At 41.7% G+C, this 18,879-nt stretch overlaps 1 protein-coding gene across 5 annotated transcripts in view; it reads right to left on the bottom strand.

Annotated features, from left to right (window-relative positions):
- Positions 1-258: 258 nt before the first annotated feature.
- KMT2C (lysine methyltransferase 2C) overlaps positions 259-18,879 on the bottom strand; it is a 233,321-nt gene continuing 214,700 nt past the window's right edge. For 3 of the 5 annotated variants that reach the window (XM_017863658.1, XM_017863659.1, XM_017863660.1), the window contains 11 exons: positions 17,786-18,035; positions 16,533-16,672; positions 15,992-16,099; positions 13,134-14,253; positions 11,724-11,860; positions 10,292-10,434; positions 9,852-10,020; positions 4,934-5,050; positions 4,453-4,526; positions 4,064-4,172; positions 262-2,240 (listed from right to left, as the gene is read on the bottom strand). In XM_017863658.1, the coding sequence (XP_017719147.1) occupies positions 2,148-2,240; positions 4,064-4,172; positions 4,453-4,526; positions 4,934-5,050; positions 9,852-10,020; positions 10,292-10,434; positions 11,724-11,860; positions 13,134-14,253; positions 15,992-16,099; positions 16,533-16,672; positions 17,786-18,035 (2,460 nt within the window). In that variant the 3' untranslated portion in view covers positions 262-2,147. Of the gene's footprint in view, positions 2,241-4,063; positions 4,173-4,452; positions 4,527-4,933; positions 5,051-9,851; positions 10,021-10,291; positions 10,435-11,723; positions 11,861-13,133; positions 14,254-15,991; positions 16,100-16,532; positions 16,673-17,785; positions 18,036-18,879 lie in introns of all 5 variants that reach the window. The other 2 variants (XM_017863662.1, XM_017863661.1) reach the window with 2 other exon arrangements.

Below are 18,879 nucleotides of genomic sequence, written 5' to 3'. Positions count from 1 at the left end.
ATATTCTGAATTTGGTAAATACCCTAGAAAGATACAGCAGTTCCCTTCTTTATTCAGTTGAAGGGAAGAAAAAGTGTCATGACTAGATTGAATTACGAATTTACATCTAAACTTTTGAAAATCTAAGAGAACCAAGTTGATTACATCAACATTGTAATTGTGAAAGATGTATCAGAGGGACAGTGAACTTCAGACAATCATCAATTTAAGAGCTCAAATTTGAACATGAGGAGTTAACAGAGAAGCTCTAGGCAGCTCTTATAGATGTAAAATATTTTATTTGTAAATGGTGATCTTCTAAATCTGTGTCCACAAATTCCAAAACCCATAACACTCTGTATACTTCAAAAAATTCAATTTTTGCCAACATTAGATACTATTATACAGAACAGAAAACAACAAAAACCCGGTAGGACAAATACTGGTAGGATGTCAGGATATTGTACAAGAGAAGAAAAATATTCAGGAAACAAATTTCATACAGCTATTTATCAAGAGAAAAATATATACAATTGATTTATTCTGTAAGATAAAAATACATCATGCCATATACAAGTTCAGAACTGCATCACTGAATATACCAACAGTTTACAGTCCACTTGAATTGTGCACACAAAACTTCATTTTATACTTAGCCTGTGAAGTGTCAGTACCAGAATTTTAAGTACAAAATAAAAAGCTAACCTGGTTCAAAATGCTGATTAAGTTTCTACAAGCAAACACAAAACAGTGTTTTTTTTTTATTAAAGAAATGTAAACAAACAGTTCATACAAACACATTTTAAAATTACATCTTCCAAAAACCCTATTGCCAGAGTCCTGCAGCTGTAAGCATAGTCACATCTCCTCTTTTTTTTTTACTTTTTCAAATTTTTGTGTTAAATAGAAGGCTAGAGGGTTAGATTTAAGTTTCTGCTACATGATCCTATTATGTTTACATGATTCTCTATGGCCTGAAACAAAGTTCTAATCAAAACTACTTTTGCTGAAGAAAAAATTCAGCCTCCATTTGGGTGTATTTTTAAGCAGTTATTCACAGTTATCACAAATTGTAAGCACAAAAAAACCTGACTGAAGAAGTAGGGATGCAACAATATAATATGAAAAAATTAGTTTAAATTACCAAAACAGCTATAAAAGTTGTAGCATACGCCCCGCTCTGTCAGAAGGAAGGTGTATAAAACCATTAAGTACTAATAGACTGCAGTTTCCAAAAAACCCCAAACACTCTAGGTTGAAATTTTGGTTATTACATAATTATAATGGCATATTTTATAACACAAAATTATATTGTAACATCCCTATGAACATTTTATAAGCACCCGAGCTGCTGCAGAGCCTGGTAGCATTTGGTCAATAACTATTTTTATACTGTATTTTTTCTCAAAATATTTACATATCTGTACAAAGTAACAGGTTTGTTAGTTCTGCAGGGAACAGCAGCAGCTTGGCTTTCTTCTAACTTTATTTAAAAATAGCTTCATTCACTTATTCAATAATAAATACAAAAGTTTCTCTTATTTTACAGAAATCAAAAACTACAATAAACTGACTCATGGAATCAAGTATTTAAATGTATTTAGTGCAAGTTATTATCCCTTAGCTCTATCCCTAAGGAAGTCATTTCAGTACATTCCTTGTTCAGTGGTGTCTACTTTATTTAAAAACATTTTGAAGTTAGAGGGCCTGCCCCTTTTTAATAAGGCCGTGGCCAGCACTCTCTGTCCCCTTCGCTGGTGATTTCAGTCTTACATTCATAGGAAGGCCCCCGCCTGGGGCAGGGCAGCCATCGGCTCTTTGCCCCAGTAAAAGTTTCTCCTTAGTGAGACTAAAAAACCAAAACTACGAAACCCACCCACAAGGGAAAAAAAACAAAAAAGAAAGAAAAGGAAAAGAAAAGAAAGCAAAGTGCTGGACCGTTCTGTAATTCTGTTTCACCTCGGCCACTTTAGGGGCGCTGCCTCTGTCAGCTTCCTCCTGGCGCTGCTCTAACCTAAAGGACCGAGGAAATCAGAACTCCCAGAAGCTTTTTCAAAAAGTCATAAAACAGAAAACAAAAATATCTTTCTGTCTGCAAAATTCCAATGGTGTGTTGAATCGCCTCTTCCTAGGGACAAGCCGCCCGCTGAGATAGCAAGGAATGCATTTCAGTTCATCCACTTCCGGCAGTTAACAGCTCCACAGTGACACGGAATCTTGTGCTGGTCATCTTCAAAGTCAAACTTATAGTCATAGCAGAGCTGCCCACGGCAAAGACACAGGGTAAGAAAGGACAGCAAGGAAGGAAATGGCGTTTCTGCCTCCATCTCCCTTGCACTTTAAAACCAGCGAACAAAACAGATGTAAATTAAGGAAGACCTGATTTGTTGAGGTTCCATGGGACCCTGCGCGTGCACAGAGGAAATGAGGGAGGCAGTATTTTCAAACAGCCAGATCTGAGAAAGGGGAGCCTACAGGGAGAAAGCTGTATTTCTGTGACTTCTCATAATGCTGTCCCTGCAGATGGATGGAGGGGACTGGAAGGGCAGCTGCTTTCCTACCCCTCTCCCTGAACCCAGGAGGCTTTCACCTCCCCTCATTTGCTGAATGGGGCATGCAGGTCTGGGTGAGAGGAACTGCCCTTGCCAGCTAACACTGTTTTTCCTCTTTCATTGTTCCACACTCAAGACTGAAAGGATGTCTTTCTATTTAGAGGTCACCAAATGAACATCTCAGACCAACCAAGGTAGGTGGGAGTCTGCATGAGTCCCACGGTATAAGCCTCACTGCGTGGCCCCTGCAACCCCCACCACCCCAGAGAGACCCAGCGCTGCGAAATGAAGGGGAGAACCAGTAGTAATTTCTAGGTCTCTTCTGATTGAAATTATTCTAGAACACTTGCTGGAAAGACCTTCTACACAGAAAGGAAAGAAACCATTGTTTATTGAGTAGCTGTTCTTGGCAATGATTCCACTGCTTGCTTTCAGGTATCTGCTAAGTCCTTACACGAAACTGGTAAGGAAATCATCTTCTCCGTCTTGCAGAAGATAAAATAGGGGCTCAGATTAAACTATTCACTCAAGAATATTCAAGTAGGAAGGGGGCAGGCGGCCCTGGGCTCAGGTGAGTCTCTTCTGACCACCATAGTAGCCATCAGTTACTGGCACCATGCCAGGGCTCCCACACCCGGCCTCATTTACACGTTACTTTGAGATGTATAATGGGCCTTGGGTCTAGTCAGATCCTTATTCTTGACTAAGAAAGGAGATTCCATAAAGACCCAAGATACAGATAGAATCCCATGAAGGGACAGGAGCACCAGCAAAGTCAAGTCACTCAGGTGCCTCACTCCCCAAATGTGGGACGTTCCCTACAGAAACCAAGCCTGCTGCTCAGTAGGCAATTCCAGAACCAAGGTACCTGAATCATGATGGGAAAGACCAAGTTGGGAAACAAATGCAGCAGTTAAGGCCAATAATAATCCCAACAGGTGAGATGCTGGACCAGAATCTCCTCTGAGAGCACAGAGACCAATGGCAAGCTTGGCACTCGGCATTTTGAAGACAACACACACCTGGACTGCTGGAGAATGTGTGGATGTGAGCACTTGGTTAAGCATGCACTGATCGTCAGCGTGAGCACACAATTCTCAGCAGCACAGCTGCCCAGATTTGCCGCCCATAGCCCAACAGTGCCATCCCAGGAGCCACGGCCCTCTTGGAGACGGACGGGGATGCTCTTTAGAGAGGGGACGCTGCCAAACTGTCCAGGTTAAGGGGATAAAGAAGGATCCTATGGCACACAGAAATGATACCACCTGGGTGCTACGCAGATGCTGAACCCATGGCACAGAAAGGAAGGGGGAGGTGACAGCAAATGCTTACAGAGCTGCCATGTGGAGGAGGGTGGAACTGGAATGCCTGAAGGGTGAAATATTACAGGGTGGGAACATCTGGCCTACTATAGAGAGAGTTTTTATCACAACAAAGAATTGGGAAACAAGTGAGCAAGTTACCTCTGTGAGGAGGAAACTATTCACCCAGGATCTAGACGACACGGCAGACACAATCTCTCAGACTCTTACCTCTTCTCCTTTCTGGATTCTCCGATTGGAGCTGATGATAATTTTGTGTCCTCTCTCAAAAGTCACCACTTCAGCCACACAATTAGGTGCACATGAATGGTTGATATACCTGCAAGCCACCGTGTCAGAAAACTATATTGTAAAACAGCTGGAAGCAGCTTTAAAAACTTCCCATTTGCTGAGAAAGTTTTTGCTAATTAAATTTCTATTTGCCCATTAGTGGAAGTACAAATATAAAATTTAAATAAAAATTCTCAAAACTCATTTGCTCTGAATTTTTAATCGCTGCCAGGCTGTAGTGAGAGCCTTTCCCTTGGCTTCAGTGTTCACCACACCAGCACTGGCCCCCTGAGCAAAAGCACTCCCCGTCAGGTTCCTCGCTGCCTCACCTCGCAGGCCCTCCTGTGAGCGTCGCGTCAATCACGTGGTCGTTATCCATGCGGAACATGTACACACCACGGTTCTGAGGGAAAAGTCAGGCAGTCATCAATGTCGATCTGAAACTCCCGTGTTCCTATCCACACCAGGAGGACTCAGTCGACACTGAACGGAACGGCACCCTGATCACCCTTACTGTGGATATTCTATTAGGCACAGATGACATTTACATGGCACAAATGGAAAGCATGGAATCAGCAGGTTGTGTGTGAAGCCAGGATCATTAATTTACAGTCATCTATCAGAGTAAACCATAACACCAATGGAAAGAGATAAAACTGATAAAAATACAATAATATACAGATACTGCTTTTGTTTGAAGCTGGATGCAGCATGACAGACTTCATTCTGCCTTTCGGGGTGTTTGGCTGGCATGGAGAAAGGGAGAGGGTGATGGCGCTGTTTATACAATCGCAGGGACCAGACACCTACCTGAGACTCATAAAGTTTCTCTTTTCTGTTTGCTACTTCATTTCGAATGATAGTCCCGATATACTCAATGACCATGGTGTGCTTCTCAATGTCTCTAGCAGCATACAGGCCCAGCCCCTGAAAAAAAACAAAGTGTTTATATACTTCCAATTTATTTGACAACAAATCTATTTTCTCTTTCTCATACAAAGGTTTTACCCCTTGGGTCTTATTAGAAGCCATACTGAAGTTTCACTTTAACTCAAATCATTTTTGAATATGCTATTTTCTGAAATTTAAAAAATTGGACATTTTTACTACTTAAAACTAGGCCATCACTAGCTTCTTCCTATGTCTTTTTTAGCACTAAATTCTTAGGGTCTATGTACAAATACTGTGGCTTAGCTGTCTTATGTATTAGACTATCTAATCTTCCAGATTAGACAGCTGAGTTCCCACCAACTAAATAAGCTTATTGACTTGTGGTGTTTATTTTACCCCAATACTATTTCAAAAAAGACATAATAAATTTAATAACACAGAAATCGGGCTAACTATAACCGATCACTGATACTGTAAATAGTATCTGAGCTTCCCAGGAGCCAGGGCAAAGAGCAGACACAGGAAACGTCACTCTGCTGTAAATATCAGGAACGTTGGAAACAAATGAAGCTCTTGGGGAAGGCACATTTTTCACTAATACAAAATTCTGAGGCTGGGAAAGAAGTCTGAAATGGCTGAAATGGAAGCAGCTCTCACTGTGCAGCTTGTACTCCCCTGCTGGTGGCCTGCTAGGTGCACTATTTTAGGTTGGTAGCACTACTTGTAGAGAAACATACTAAAAAACTATGGGTCTTTCCCATACATAGTTGTATTTTCTTGTCCCAATTTTGGGTTTTTGCTCTTACTTTCGACTAGAAGGCAACTGAATGCAAAAGTACTAGACTAGATGTACTAGACTAGATGCAACTGAATCAGAAGTACTAGACTATAAGGCAATTCTAGAACTGAACTGAATTCTAGAATGTAGCAACCAGCTGCATTCTAGTCGGAATTCCTAGGACCATGTGCTGCCCCAGCTGCGTCCTCATGAAGCACATCCGGGAACACACAGTGGGAAGGGCCATGTGACTGACTTTAGTATGTGAACTGACTTATCCTCTGAACAATCATCTTTGGTTATCTGTTCTACTCCAGATACAACTCACAAGTGAATGAACCAGATAACACACTTAGTATGTATGGAGATCAATATAGTGTGGTTTCAGAATAAACAAGATCAGTGGAAATGAAGAGATTCCAAATAGGCCGGGCGCGGTGGCTCACACCTATAATCCCAGCACTTTGGGAAGCCAAGGCAGGTGGATCGCTTGAGGTCAGGAGTTCAAGACCAGCCTGGCCAACACGATGAAACCCCGTCTCTAATAAAAATACAGAAATTACCTGGGCATGGTGGTGCGTGCCTGTAATCCTAGCTACCAGGGAGGCTGAGGCAAGAGAACTGCTTGAGTCCCAGAGGCAGAGGTTGCAGTGAGCTGAGATCATACCACTGCACTCCAGTGCAGAGAGAGACTCCAGAAGCTGAGGCATGAGAATTGCTTTAATCTGGGAGGCAGAGGTTGCAGTGAGCTGAGATGGCACCACTGCACTCCAGCCTGGGTGACAGAGTATCTCAGAAAAGAGAAATAGATCCCTGCATATATGAAAATTTAACATATAGTAGTAACTGGTATTAACATTCAGTTTATAGTCTAGATTTTGTGGGGTCAAAAGAAGAAGAAAAGAGCTGGGCGTGGTGGCTCACACCTGTAATACCAGCACTTTGGGAGGCTGAGGTGGGTGGGTCACAAGGTCAGGAGTTTGAGGACCAGCCTGGCCAATATGGTGAAACCCTGTCTCTACTTTAAAAAAAAAAAAAAAAAATTAGCCGGGCATGGTAGTGCACACCTGTAGTCCCAGTTACTTGGGAGGCTGAGGCAGAAGAATTGCTTAAACCTGGGAGGCAGAGGTTGCAGTGAGCCGAGATATTTTTTAAAAATTAGCCAAGTATTGTGGTGTGCGCCTGTAGCCCTAGCTTCTCAGGAGGCTGAAGTAAGAGGATTGCTTGAGCCCGGGAGATCAAAGCTGCAGTGAGCTGAGACTGCACCACTGCACTCCAGCCTGGGTGACAGAGTGAGACCCTGTCTCAAAAAAGAAGAAAATAAATCAGTTAAATACGAGTGGGTTACTTCTAAGTGGCCCTTCAACAACTGGTTATCCAATGGAAGAAAATGAAATTATATTTAAAAAATTTTATGCAAGAAAAACTCTACAATACATATACGATCTAGGGTCGTGACCAAGACTAGATGCAACAGAAAATTAGGTATATTTGTCTATATAAACATTAACTTTTACAAGAAAAAAGATGTCACACTTGCTGGTAGGCAAAGGGTATTTTGTAGGGGAAATTCTGAACAGCGTAAACTGCTACAAATTGGAAAATGGACAAAGGATATGAATACGAATTCCTAGGAAAGCAAATCCAAATTCCTAGGAAAGCAAATCCAAATTCCTAGGAAAGCAAATCCAAATTCCTAGGAAAGCAAATCCAAATGGCCAACATGAAAAGCTGCCTATTCAATTAAGGTAACAACGTCAATCTATATTTATCAGGCCAACTCAACAAAAAAATAGTAACACCAGCCACAAATGGGAAACAAGAAAATAGTCTCACGTGCTGCAGGAAGAGGTGTGCAATGAGGGCCTTGTTAGAAAAGCGGCAATATCTATTTAAATGAAAAGTTCACACGCTTTTACACAGAAACCTTACTTTTGGGAATATAGCCCATAGGAGTGAAACTATTAATTCATTTTGATAGTTGTACAAGATATAGCAACAGTTTGTTATGAGAAAAATTATAAACACCATAGTAGTGCAATGGTTTAACTGCAGTTCATCAACACTATGGAACGTCACATAGCCATTCAAGAGAATGACATGAAGCGACCTCAGTTGATGTAGAGGGACCTCTGAGTATTACGGAGAAAAGGAAGATGGAGAAAAAGAAATATAACATGATTCCATTTTTATATATGTACATAAAAGTGTATATATTTCTAAGATATTAGCACAGAAAAACAGGATACGTATTAGATCATCCATGGGATCCCCAGGGAGGTGGGCAGATGGGAGGCTGGCAGGATGAAATGAGTAAACAGACAGAAACCAGAACTCTCAAAAATGCTTCAGGTTCAAGATGACAGGCTGAACACAGTTAAGATATCCACTAAAATCACAGTAAAAGCACATTCCTCAAGAACACGAATGGGTATAAGAGTGAATGGACTATTTAAAAAGAAAAGTAATTGCCTTAGCAGGAGAAAGCTACAACTGGAAGGAGGAGAGGCAAAGCACTAATTCACCTACAGAATCTGAGAGAGGCTCAACAGAAAGGGGCAACAGCAGAGAAAAAAACAAAGATACTCCACTCATAACGCAGAAACAGAATGTCAAACATAAAGATCAAGAGCAGAAAGGGCTCGTAGCTAATCTTTAAAAATGGACAAGAAATATTAGCAAATAAAGTAGAGGAAGTCTCAGAAAGAACAGAGAGACAAGGAAACCAAAAACAGAAGGGGAGAAAGGATATAAGACACATTATTCTCTGGCATGCAAGAGAATCACTCAGGGGGCCCCACCTCCAGAGCTGGATTCAGTAAGGCTGGGCTGGGGCCCCCAAACCTGCATGTCGTAACAAGCTCCCTGGGTGGTGCTGCTGCTTCTAGTCTCAGGCCCACACTTTGAGATCCTGAATCTCAGGGGTCTTCGTGTAAACACAGAGGGAACAGAGGGGCAGAACTTGCAAAAGAATGAATACAAAACACATTTCTCAGACGGAAGGTCACGATGCTCCAGGTTGAAAGGGCTCATCAAGGGAGGAAAGCAATCAATAAAAAGATCTTCACTGAGGCGCAGTTCTGTGAAATGTCCAAATATCAATAAAGGGAAGATCCTACTAAAGTCTAGTGAGGAGTAAAAGGGTTCCGACAAAGGAACAAGAATCTGAATGAACACAGACAAAGGAATGCTGATCCAATTTATATGGTAAAGATATTTCCCTGGCTGCTGAGAAGGAACTGGATGGGAGGAGACAGCCAGGCCTGCAGTGGTACAGGTAAGTGAGATGTGGATCAGGATAGGGCTGGGAACCTAAGAGTGGATCTGAGAGAAATTTTAGGAGAAAACAGAACTTGATGATGCTTTAGGTTTAATCTGGGGGTACTGAGGCCAACGTACACACACGGTAACATCACTGAGTAATCCAAGGAACCTGTAGGATGGCGGGGTTTAGGAGCTGGACAAGTTTGATAAAGTAAGAGCTTTGTAATTCCATTCTGAGACATCCAAGGAGAAAAATGCTGAACAGGCATTTGGATATTTGGGTCTGCAACTCAGAAAGTATGGACTATAGGTGTAAACTCAAATGCTTAGCCTATACATGGCCTTACTTGTAAGACAGTCCACAGTCTACCAAAAAACGTGCAATGATTTCATGAAACAGTAGCTTCCAAAAGATAAGGTAACTTCTAAAATGGGTGTACCTTTTGAAAATATTTTCATTTGTATTTCTCTGGAGTGCTTGAAACAGCTCTACTGAGCACTCCACAAATCCAGAGTGTGCAAATGACAACGGTCCCTGCCTCCCGGAGCTCCCAACAAGATGCAAAGGTGCGGATTCCACTGGTCTGCTTTCCATCTGGGGAAGCCGATCACTAAGTTCCAAGACTACAGATTAACTCCCTAGTGCTATGAAGGGACAGGATTTGAAGTGATTTTGAAACAGGTTTCTGTCCGCACAGCTATGTGAAATCATTTTCACATACTGGACGTCAACAGCTTCAGACTGCTAGACTCTACCCTGTCTCTCCACTTCCTGTACACAAAGTATTTCTTCACCTGAATCCGAGACCGTGCCAGATACACGTTGGATTTCCATTCAGTCTTCATCTTCCGGTACTGCGAGGACTTGGAGTGAACAAACTGTTTACTATAAGGTGCATTCAGTTCTCCAGTGACTGTGCTCTGAAATGACTTTGAGGTGCTGGTGCTGTTTAAGGTGTGAGGCCTGCAGACAATGGCATATCAACAGGAAAAAAATAAAAGGAAAACTGAAGATACCTCTGAGTAATGCCCAAAACCAGGTTAATTCAAATTCTTACTAACAGAAACATACATGGAAAGCTGCCTAGCAGAGACACACGGCGAGTTCTCTTATGTAATTGGGCACATACACAGCCAGACAGCAGGGTTTGTAAGCAGCAGACAAATCAAGCACAAGAAACCACTAATACGCCTAGAAACCCTGGGCTGTACTATGTGAAGTTAAAACAAAATACCTTAACACAAACCTCTTGACATGGGCACTCATTTTAGGTTCAGAACGGGCACAACCTGTGGGGTTAACGGCAAGAGGAAGTTCCATGAGAGGATTTCGGCCGTATCGGAAGGTATAGTTTTCACATGCCTCAACCCCAGGTAGCTGAAAAGAAGCAAAGTAGACACAAAGTCAACCCATCTGATGGAGACTACAATCTCAAGCTGGTCAAAGGATGGCCCACGACAGAAATAACTTGTCAACATTTTCCTCGATAATAAAATGGTCTTCTAGCTTGTGTTCAAAATATCAGCCTGTAGGTAGATCTACTTAAATATGAGTAAGCAAATTCAGTTTCAAAGCCACACTTAGGTAAACCCTGCCAAATGCTCCTTGAAGAAAAAGATTAGCCCATGCAACAAACACTGGCTGACCAATGTACACGCTTGTGTGATTTCAGGGCCTGCCTATTCCAATACCCACAAACACAGGGCATGTAGTGATTCGCATTTAGTTCTTTCACCTGGATTAATGCCAACTTTTCTATCTCTGTCTGGAATTTTACAATTAAGAATAGCTTAAAAATCATTTATAAGGTTTCTTTCTTGATCATTTCTCACTTCTTTCAACTTGACTTTGATATGATGAGGTTGTCACTCTCCATGTCCTGGGAACACAGAGCATAGGTGTTAACTCAAGGTTTACTGAAAGTAATTTACATGTTAAACGTCTTTTCTGGAATACATTGCTTGTGAAATTTATTTCTCTACAGTCATAAAAGATAAGCTTCATTTAGGTAGGGCTATTCCAAAGAAAACAATTAGGCACATTACTCAGTGCCTTTTGGGGTTTCCTCTGCTTCTCCAAAGAAAACACACCAATGATATTTTTATTCTTGAAAACAACGCCTTAGAATCATATAATTTTCTAAAACTATTGTGTAGATATGGTTCAGTGAGACTCACTGCCAAACAGGCTTGTAATCTTTTAAGCAAAGAGATGTCAGAGGACATAAATCAGTGCTGCTGCGATCTACTGCCCTCTAGTGACTTCACCCTAGGAAGAGGGCAGGAGAGTGGCCATAAATACCCAGTGTCAGGAAATGGGCACACCGACATTCTGAGGTGGGAGCAACTTTAGAAAGGCAAGGGAAGAGGAGAGTGTCCTCACCCATCCAGCACACCCAGAAGATGTGACAAGCCTGGTGTCCTTCACCCCTGCTTGCCTCCAGCCTGGAAAAGAACCTTAAGTTTGTTAACTACCTCACTGGTTGAGTACCACGTACTGAGTTCTCCCGATAAATCACCAATGCCTTGTTTCCTCTAAGACAAACGGGTTAATCCACAGGCTAAGTCACTTTCTGAAGAGTGCCACAAATGTTACAGCATGTGTTCAAGAGGTCACACTGAATTAGGAAAGCAATTCCAATCTCAAAGCCTGACCAAGACACTCACTGATTCCGCTATGCGTGCCACTGCAGAGACGGTCAGGCCAAACAGATCCTCTCCTTTTAAATATGCTGGGAAAAGTTGGAGCATTTCAGACTTTTTTCTCACACATGCCACAGGCTCCAGTATCTTATCCCAGACACCTACATAGGGACAAAAACATAATTTTTATGGGAAATAGGATACAGTATGAAAGACAAGAGCAAAATGAAGAATAACCACTCACAAAGATTTACTAATTTCCAAATAAATCCTGTTGGGCAATAATCTAATAAGTCTGTTTGGTAATAATCTAATGAATCTGTTTATTAAATGGTAGCAATTTATTTTAAAGACCTAAATTTTGGAGAAAATAATAGATTAAGGACATTAAAGTGGAAAAATTTAATATAACTGAAATTCATGTGAACAGTTCATTACTTTCATACTGGCCATATAACATATCAGATTATAAAATGATTAGTCTAATTGGTAATGTCTATAGGTATGTTCCTTTCCCCTCAGATTTAAAATGTTAAATTGATATCTTCTTTGGAATTATCTTTAGAGTATTTTCAGACTTTTTTTTTAAGTGCTAAACTTAAGAAAGCAGCTCTACATACTTTTGTTTGTGTGCTTTCTACATAAGCAAAAGTGGCAATCTAGACTTAACCACGGAGGTCCAGACTAAGTGTTTAATTTCCATCTCTAAACTGAAGTAGTATCTGATTCTAAGATAAGACAATGTATACAGTATGGTTTAGATGTCATTCCTGCCTTCTAGAAACTGACTTTAAGAAAAAGGGGGTCCCCGCAGGGTGCAGTGGCTCACGTCTGTAATCCCAGCACTTTGGGAGGCTGAGGCAGGTGGATCACCTGAGGTCAGGAGTTTGAGACCAGCCTGGCTAACATGGTGAAACCCCTAAAATACTAAAATACAAAATTAAAAACTACTAACAATACAAAAATTAGCTGGGCATGGTGGTGCATGCCTGTAATCCCAGCCACTCGGGAGGCTGAGGCAGGAGAATCGCTTGAACCCGAGAGGTGGAGGTTGCAGGGAGCTGAGATCGCACCATTGCAGTCCAGCCTGTGCAACTAGAGAGAAACTCCATCCATCTCGGGGGAAAAAAAAAAAAGGAAAAAGGAGGTTCCCAATGCAAATGACAGGCAAACTTTATCTACAAATCATTCTCAGATTTACTTCACCAACTCTTATGTTCAAAGATATACTGACAATGAAAGTCTTTAGACAACTGTAGAGCAAAGAGAGCAAGGTGTGAGAACACAAAGAAGACTGGCATTTGTAAATGAAAAATTATACACATTATAAAATATAAAATGAACACGAGACAAACATGGAAAACTGACAAAACGCATTCATTAGCCTGACATCAGAGTTAGTAGTCTGCACAGCATGTGAATGGCAGATGTTACCTTTAGGTGAGATGTCACTTAGAACCAGGTCTTCATGGCCTTGTTCCACAATCTTGATGACGAACATCGGGCGCCCGTCCTTCTCCTCAATGGAGCACAGGTAGCGGCAGCGCCTGTTGGCATAACGCGTGCTCCAGTACAGCCGGCTGGCTTCATAGCCCACAGGGAAGAGTGCTTTAGGAGAATGGAATGCTTGCATCTGCTGTGGAAGCAGCTGACCGATTGTGTGGAAGATGAGGCTACCCACGCGAAAGGTATGGTCCCGTTCTCCTCGTTGCACGATGCTAGCAATCTGTCGCACCTCATCACGCTGAACATAGACCCTCCTGAAGACTGCAAAGTAACTTAATTCTTGCTCATGAATTCCCTTTGGTTTGTGCATGGGGCAAAGCATAGTTTTGTCCTTAAAAAACATGCATTGTGCTTTAATGGCGCAAGTAAAGTGATAAATGTTGGTGCATCGAAATCTGTGGCATCCACTAGTGGCACCTGTCTTGTGACAGAAGACGCATTTCATTTGTAGGCCTCTCCTCAGAGCTAGCTCCACATTTATTAAGGCACCAGCCTGAGTCTCATAGACCTCCGTGGACCACAGAGCGCAGTTTAAGTGGACCCACAGATCCAAGTCAAGGTTGAGTAGCCTTGCTGGTCCATCTGTCAATCCATCACCTTCTTCATGACAAAAGCAACATTTCCGATAGTCTTTGGGCACAGGATCAGGTTTAAGGGAAGTGCCCAATTTCTTTAGAAATTCATCTATTTCATCCTCACAAGGTGGTTTAAATGTCCCCTTAGGGATTACAATATGAATGCTCCACTTCTTCCATTTCATTCCTCTCCATTTTTTATTCAGCGGCCTACAGTCTTCAAACCCACCATGGACAGTTCGTAGCCGAGGCTTCAGCTTGACTGTTACCTTCAGCTCATCTGGCTTGGCCTCTACTTTGGCTGCTTCAAAAGCAGGAGGGAAGGCGATAGGCGGTGAGGCAGGGGGAGAAGCTTTCTCCTGGAGCTGGGGGAGACAGTGCACATCCAAAGTGGAGATATTGTTGCTGTACTGATGAAATGCTTTGGAAGGCGTTTCTCTCATAGGTGATTGTGGCAATGAAGGAATGGATTCCTGGGCAACAGAAAGAAACCATGACAAAGAAAAATAATTCACAAGCCCGAAAAGCAATTCTTGTTAAGACAAGAAACTGAGCAGTATGACTAAAGAGGATGTGTGGGGCAGAGGGAGAGTCAGCAAGTGCTGGGGCTCATGCATCGCAGAAACTGACCGTGCTCTAAGGTGCACAGGAATAGAGAGCGGGTGACGGCAGCTGTGCCGCATCCTTTCCAGGCCTTTTCCACAAAGCCAGAATTCTGGAGAATATTCTGTTCTTATACTTTCTGGGACAATCCCTTTCTAACTATATTAAAACCAGAAAAAGGAAAAAAAAAAAAAAAAAACCCACAATGCTTTCAGAAGAGCTAATATAATTTGTACAACGGAACAGTGTTTTTTGTTTAACCAAATAAGAATGCTGCAACATCACTTCTTGAGAGCTTATCTCCTCTCTAAAATTCACATCTGTTAATCTCAGGCTTAATCAACTGGCGTAAATGTCAGAGAAAGGGAAGGAGCCCCTGTCAACAAATGAATCATATTAACTTTTCTCTGAGGCTTCTCAGCTCTGATCTGGCTACTGAAAGAGTTGAGCTGAGAGGAAATCTCCAATAGCTTATTTACTTTATGGTACAGAGTATCATAAACTAATAAAAAACAACCCATGGGGGCTGCCCTCTTTTCACATGCCCCAATCCTGACAAGGTACCTGAAAAAAGACATGCCTCATACCAAATCAGGCAGGGACTGCAACCAACTTAAACTATATGGTGGAAAAAACCTCCTTGCGTTTAAGCTGATACATTTTAAGGTCTAAATTTATCTGACATATAGCTTGGATTTTATTACAGGCATACTACACACAACTACCTGTTAAAAGGAAGTCTTCAGAATGTTCTTCTGTGCAAGACATACTAGAGCAATAACCTGGATGGAGGACTGACTGGCAGTAATAATGTAAAGTAAAAGCTTCCTTCAAAACGTGATTACGAACATATCATTTGTGTCAACTATTCAGTTGGACACACTCAAATTACACAAAATCAAGTAAAGCAGACCTCTTTCACCATACTGTGAGCAAAATGTTTTCTCTTAAAATGCACACAGATAATCTTAAATTTTACCTTTAAACAGGTTTTCCTATCGCGGTAACATCAATAGAAGTAATTTTAAAATATTGATTAAGATATTTACAGCTAGGTGTGGTGGCTCACACCTGTAATCCCAGCACTTTGGGAAGCCGAGGTGGGTGGATCACAAGGTCAGGAGTTGAGACCAGCCTGGCCAACATGGTGAAACCCCATCTCCACTAAAAATACAAAAATTAGCTGGGCATGGTGGCGCACACCTGTAATCCCAGCTACTCGGGAGGCTGAGGCAGGAGAATCGCTTGAATCGGGAGGCAGAGGCTGCAGTGAGCCAAGATGTGCCATTGCCCTCCAGCCTGTGGGACAGAACGAGACTGTCTCAAAAAAAATATTAAACTGGTAAAATTAAAGATTTTAATATTAGTGTTCTATTTATTTAACTTTTAAAACGTAACTCTGCCCACTTTTGTCAAATAACTAAGTTGAAAGGGCAGCATGACTCAAGGGTCTCCACACCTCCTCCTCCTCTGCCGCAACAGCATCTGCCTTGGATTTCCCACAGAGCTCCATGAAGGCAGGGACACATCTGTTTATTCACTCCCACATGCCCAGAACAGAAATCACTTGTTATACATTATTATCAGCTGAGATTATCCTCATCTCACCTTGTTTTCTGAGTTTTTTGCTTGTGCAGTTGATGAATAAAGAATAAAGCAGTTATTACTACAAAAGACAATGTCCTTCTCTACCCTCTTGGTGCTTTCTCGGGAATCCTGAAAAGCAAAGAGAAATGTGTGGGAATCTCAACAAGTCAAAATTTAATAAAAACAGGATCTATACATTGTTTTTACGTTATATTCAAAAGTGACAGTGGTTCTTTACCCTAATAGTAGAAAGAAAACTATGTCCCAATATTTAGCATGTGATAATTTAGCTAGGGAGAAAATAAACATACAGAACCAAACTATGTGGTCCACAGTTCACTCTATTTAAAATATGTAGTCCTCATAATATTCCATTTAACAGCCTGTTGTAGGTCTTTGGTGTTCAGCTCAAGCACATCTAACATATGCTGATGCCACCACCAGGAACATGTGTCCATCGCACCACCATAAGTGGTGTCTCTCTCTGATGTTGGAAGAGACACTGCCAAGGACAATTTCGCTGGAGGTAGGAGGTGGGGTCATAAAAGGAATAGCAAAGTACCTTGTTCAAAAGGGTCAGATCTTTGAAAGATTTCCGCACACCACTTCCAAGAATAACCACTTTACAATGACAACACCACTGTGGTCTGAGTGCTGCGCTTTCTGCAATACCATGACTAGAATCCTTATATCCAGAAAGACCTAAAGGCAATCAACTTTTGTTAGTAATTAAAACTGACTGATGACACAAGGTGGCACATGGTGAAAAATTATGTAACATCAACTCATTACAACATGGTTCATTAACTTTACATTATTCTTTAATTAATAAAAAAACATCTTTTAAGCAATGGTTACAGAATCGATTATCTGACACTGGGGCCGAAATAAAGAAACATGCCTATTCTCAAATAGCTGGGAAAACAATGGCAGTATAAAATAATCTAATTAAACTAAGTCACCAAGAGAGATTACTATTCAGTCTAAGTGCAAAGTAAGACAGAGGGGGAAACAGATATTACTTTTGCTTGCAGGTTAAGATGGTAAAAAAACATTTTATGAAAGATACAATGATAAATGTGTAAGAGTCTTAAATAAGTGTGACTTACAGAGTCAGAAATGAGGAAAGAGCCAAGGCCAAGGATAAGAAGGTAAATAAGGACTCAGGAATTAGAAAGCATCATTCAGGTGTAGTGTGAAGGCAAAAAAGGGCAGGGAAAAAGTGACAGAAACAGCTAGAAGCCAAGAGGAGGAAGTCAGGGCCTGGACTGAGCATGCTTTTAAGACTGCCAGCAAGGCAGGAAGGAAAGCGACATCATGGTCAGTCTAAGGAAGTTGTTCCATTCTCAGAGATGGGAGGCATGAACACCTCTGTGGGAAGAGAAGGGCCCTGTAGAGCTGGTGCAGAGGTAAAACAAGAGGGAGGTGAGGATGGAAAGTGGAGAATGGGAAACAGAACCCACATCAGGTGGCCAGCTCCATCTGTACCAGGTGGCCCAGGCGCAGTAGGATGGGGGTTGGGAGGCAGGAAGACCAAAAGTTGCTCGAGGGCAAGCCCATCACAGGCTTCTTCTGGCAGCCTGCACAGATGGCTGGCACCCACATGGTGACAGCATGACAGAATACACAGGCCAAAGCACCAGAAGTCAAATCACATCACAGAAAACAGAACACCCACACATGGTGAGTTCACCGAGGACTACACACCAGCATGTTACCTGTCCATAGTTAAAAGATAATCAATATCTCAAAAGAGTAAGCTTAACTTTTGAATCAGGAATGGATATGGGGTTAACAAAAAGCTCATTAGCTCACCATTGCTTGTTGGAGGAAATGGTACATTAGGCTGCTTCAGCCGGTAAGAGCTCACTAATCTGGGAGGGTTTGCAGATCCTGGCGGAGGCCCACGGAGAAGTAAATGCTGTCGATACTCCAAACCCGGGTTGATTCTGTGGCTACTGACCAAACCCATGGATGGGACATCTGGAGCATTGCTAACCTCATAGCTGTTAGGGATTCGGACGTGAAGAAGGTCGGAAAACGCAGCCACAACACTACTAATGTTCTAAAACCAAATGCAAATGCTGTGTTATTCACCCAGAAGGCAACAGTGAACCACTGAAGAAAAATACACACTTAGGATAAATCCTCTTTGCATGATACATAGATTCTAAGAAAATCCAACAAATTTTATTTAGACTCAAAGAGTCTCAGGAAAAAAATCAGCTCCAATGAACCAATATCCAAAAAAAACAAAATTTATGCACAGAAATCCTCATAAAGGGATTCCAATTAACATTAAATATCTAGGAACACATTAAACTATTTTAGGTATTGTAACATCTGACAGGCCCGTCAGTTCCCACAGGTGGTCAGAAAGCTTACTTCCAGGGGCTTCCCTCCAGCTCTGGCCAAACGTGATACAACCCGTAAGAACAGACAAAGGTCTTGCTATTGCTGTATTTTGTTGATAACCAAAATACCACATCACTGGACTTTAGTTTGGTCTCTACTGAAATGTCTTCACAGAATTCAGAGTTAAAAAAATAAAAAATCCTCAGCAAATTACTAGTGTCTGATACAAGCAGATGCTACTTGAGGAACATTTCTATTGCTTCTGCAAAACTGTTATTGTTGATAAAGTTCTTTTCATTAATTTTCTTCTCTGTTAAAGGTTATAAAGAAGTTTTTCTCTGAGCTGGACATGACGGCTCACACTTGTAATCCTAGCTACTGAAGAGGCTAAAGCAGAAGGAGGACTTCAGCCCAGGAAGTTTGAGGCTGCAGTGATCTATGACTGTGCCACTGCACTCCAGCCTGGGTAACAGAGGGAGACCGTGTCTCTATTAAAAAAAAAAAAAAGAGTTCTCTGAAGTATACGTCCTTTAATAAGAAAATGTGAGCTCTAA

Source organism: Rhinopithecus bieti, unplaced genomic scaffold, assembly GCF_001698545.2.
Source record: "Rhinopithecus bieti isolate Rb0 unplaced genomic scaffold, ASM169854v2 scaffold_70550, whole genome shotgun sequence".
Taxonomy (NCBI): Eukaryota; Metazoa; Chordata; class Mammalia; order Primates; family Cercopithecidae; genus Rhinopithecus; species Rhinopithecus bieti.
This window is presented reverse-complemented; position numbering and strand designations above follow the sequence as displayed.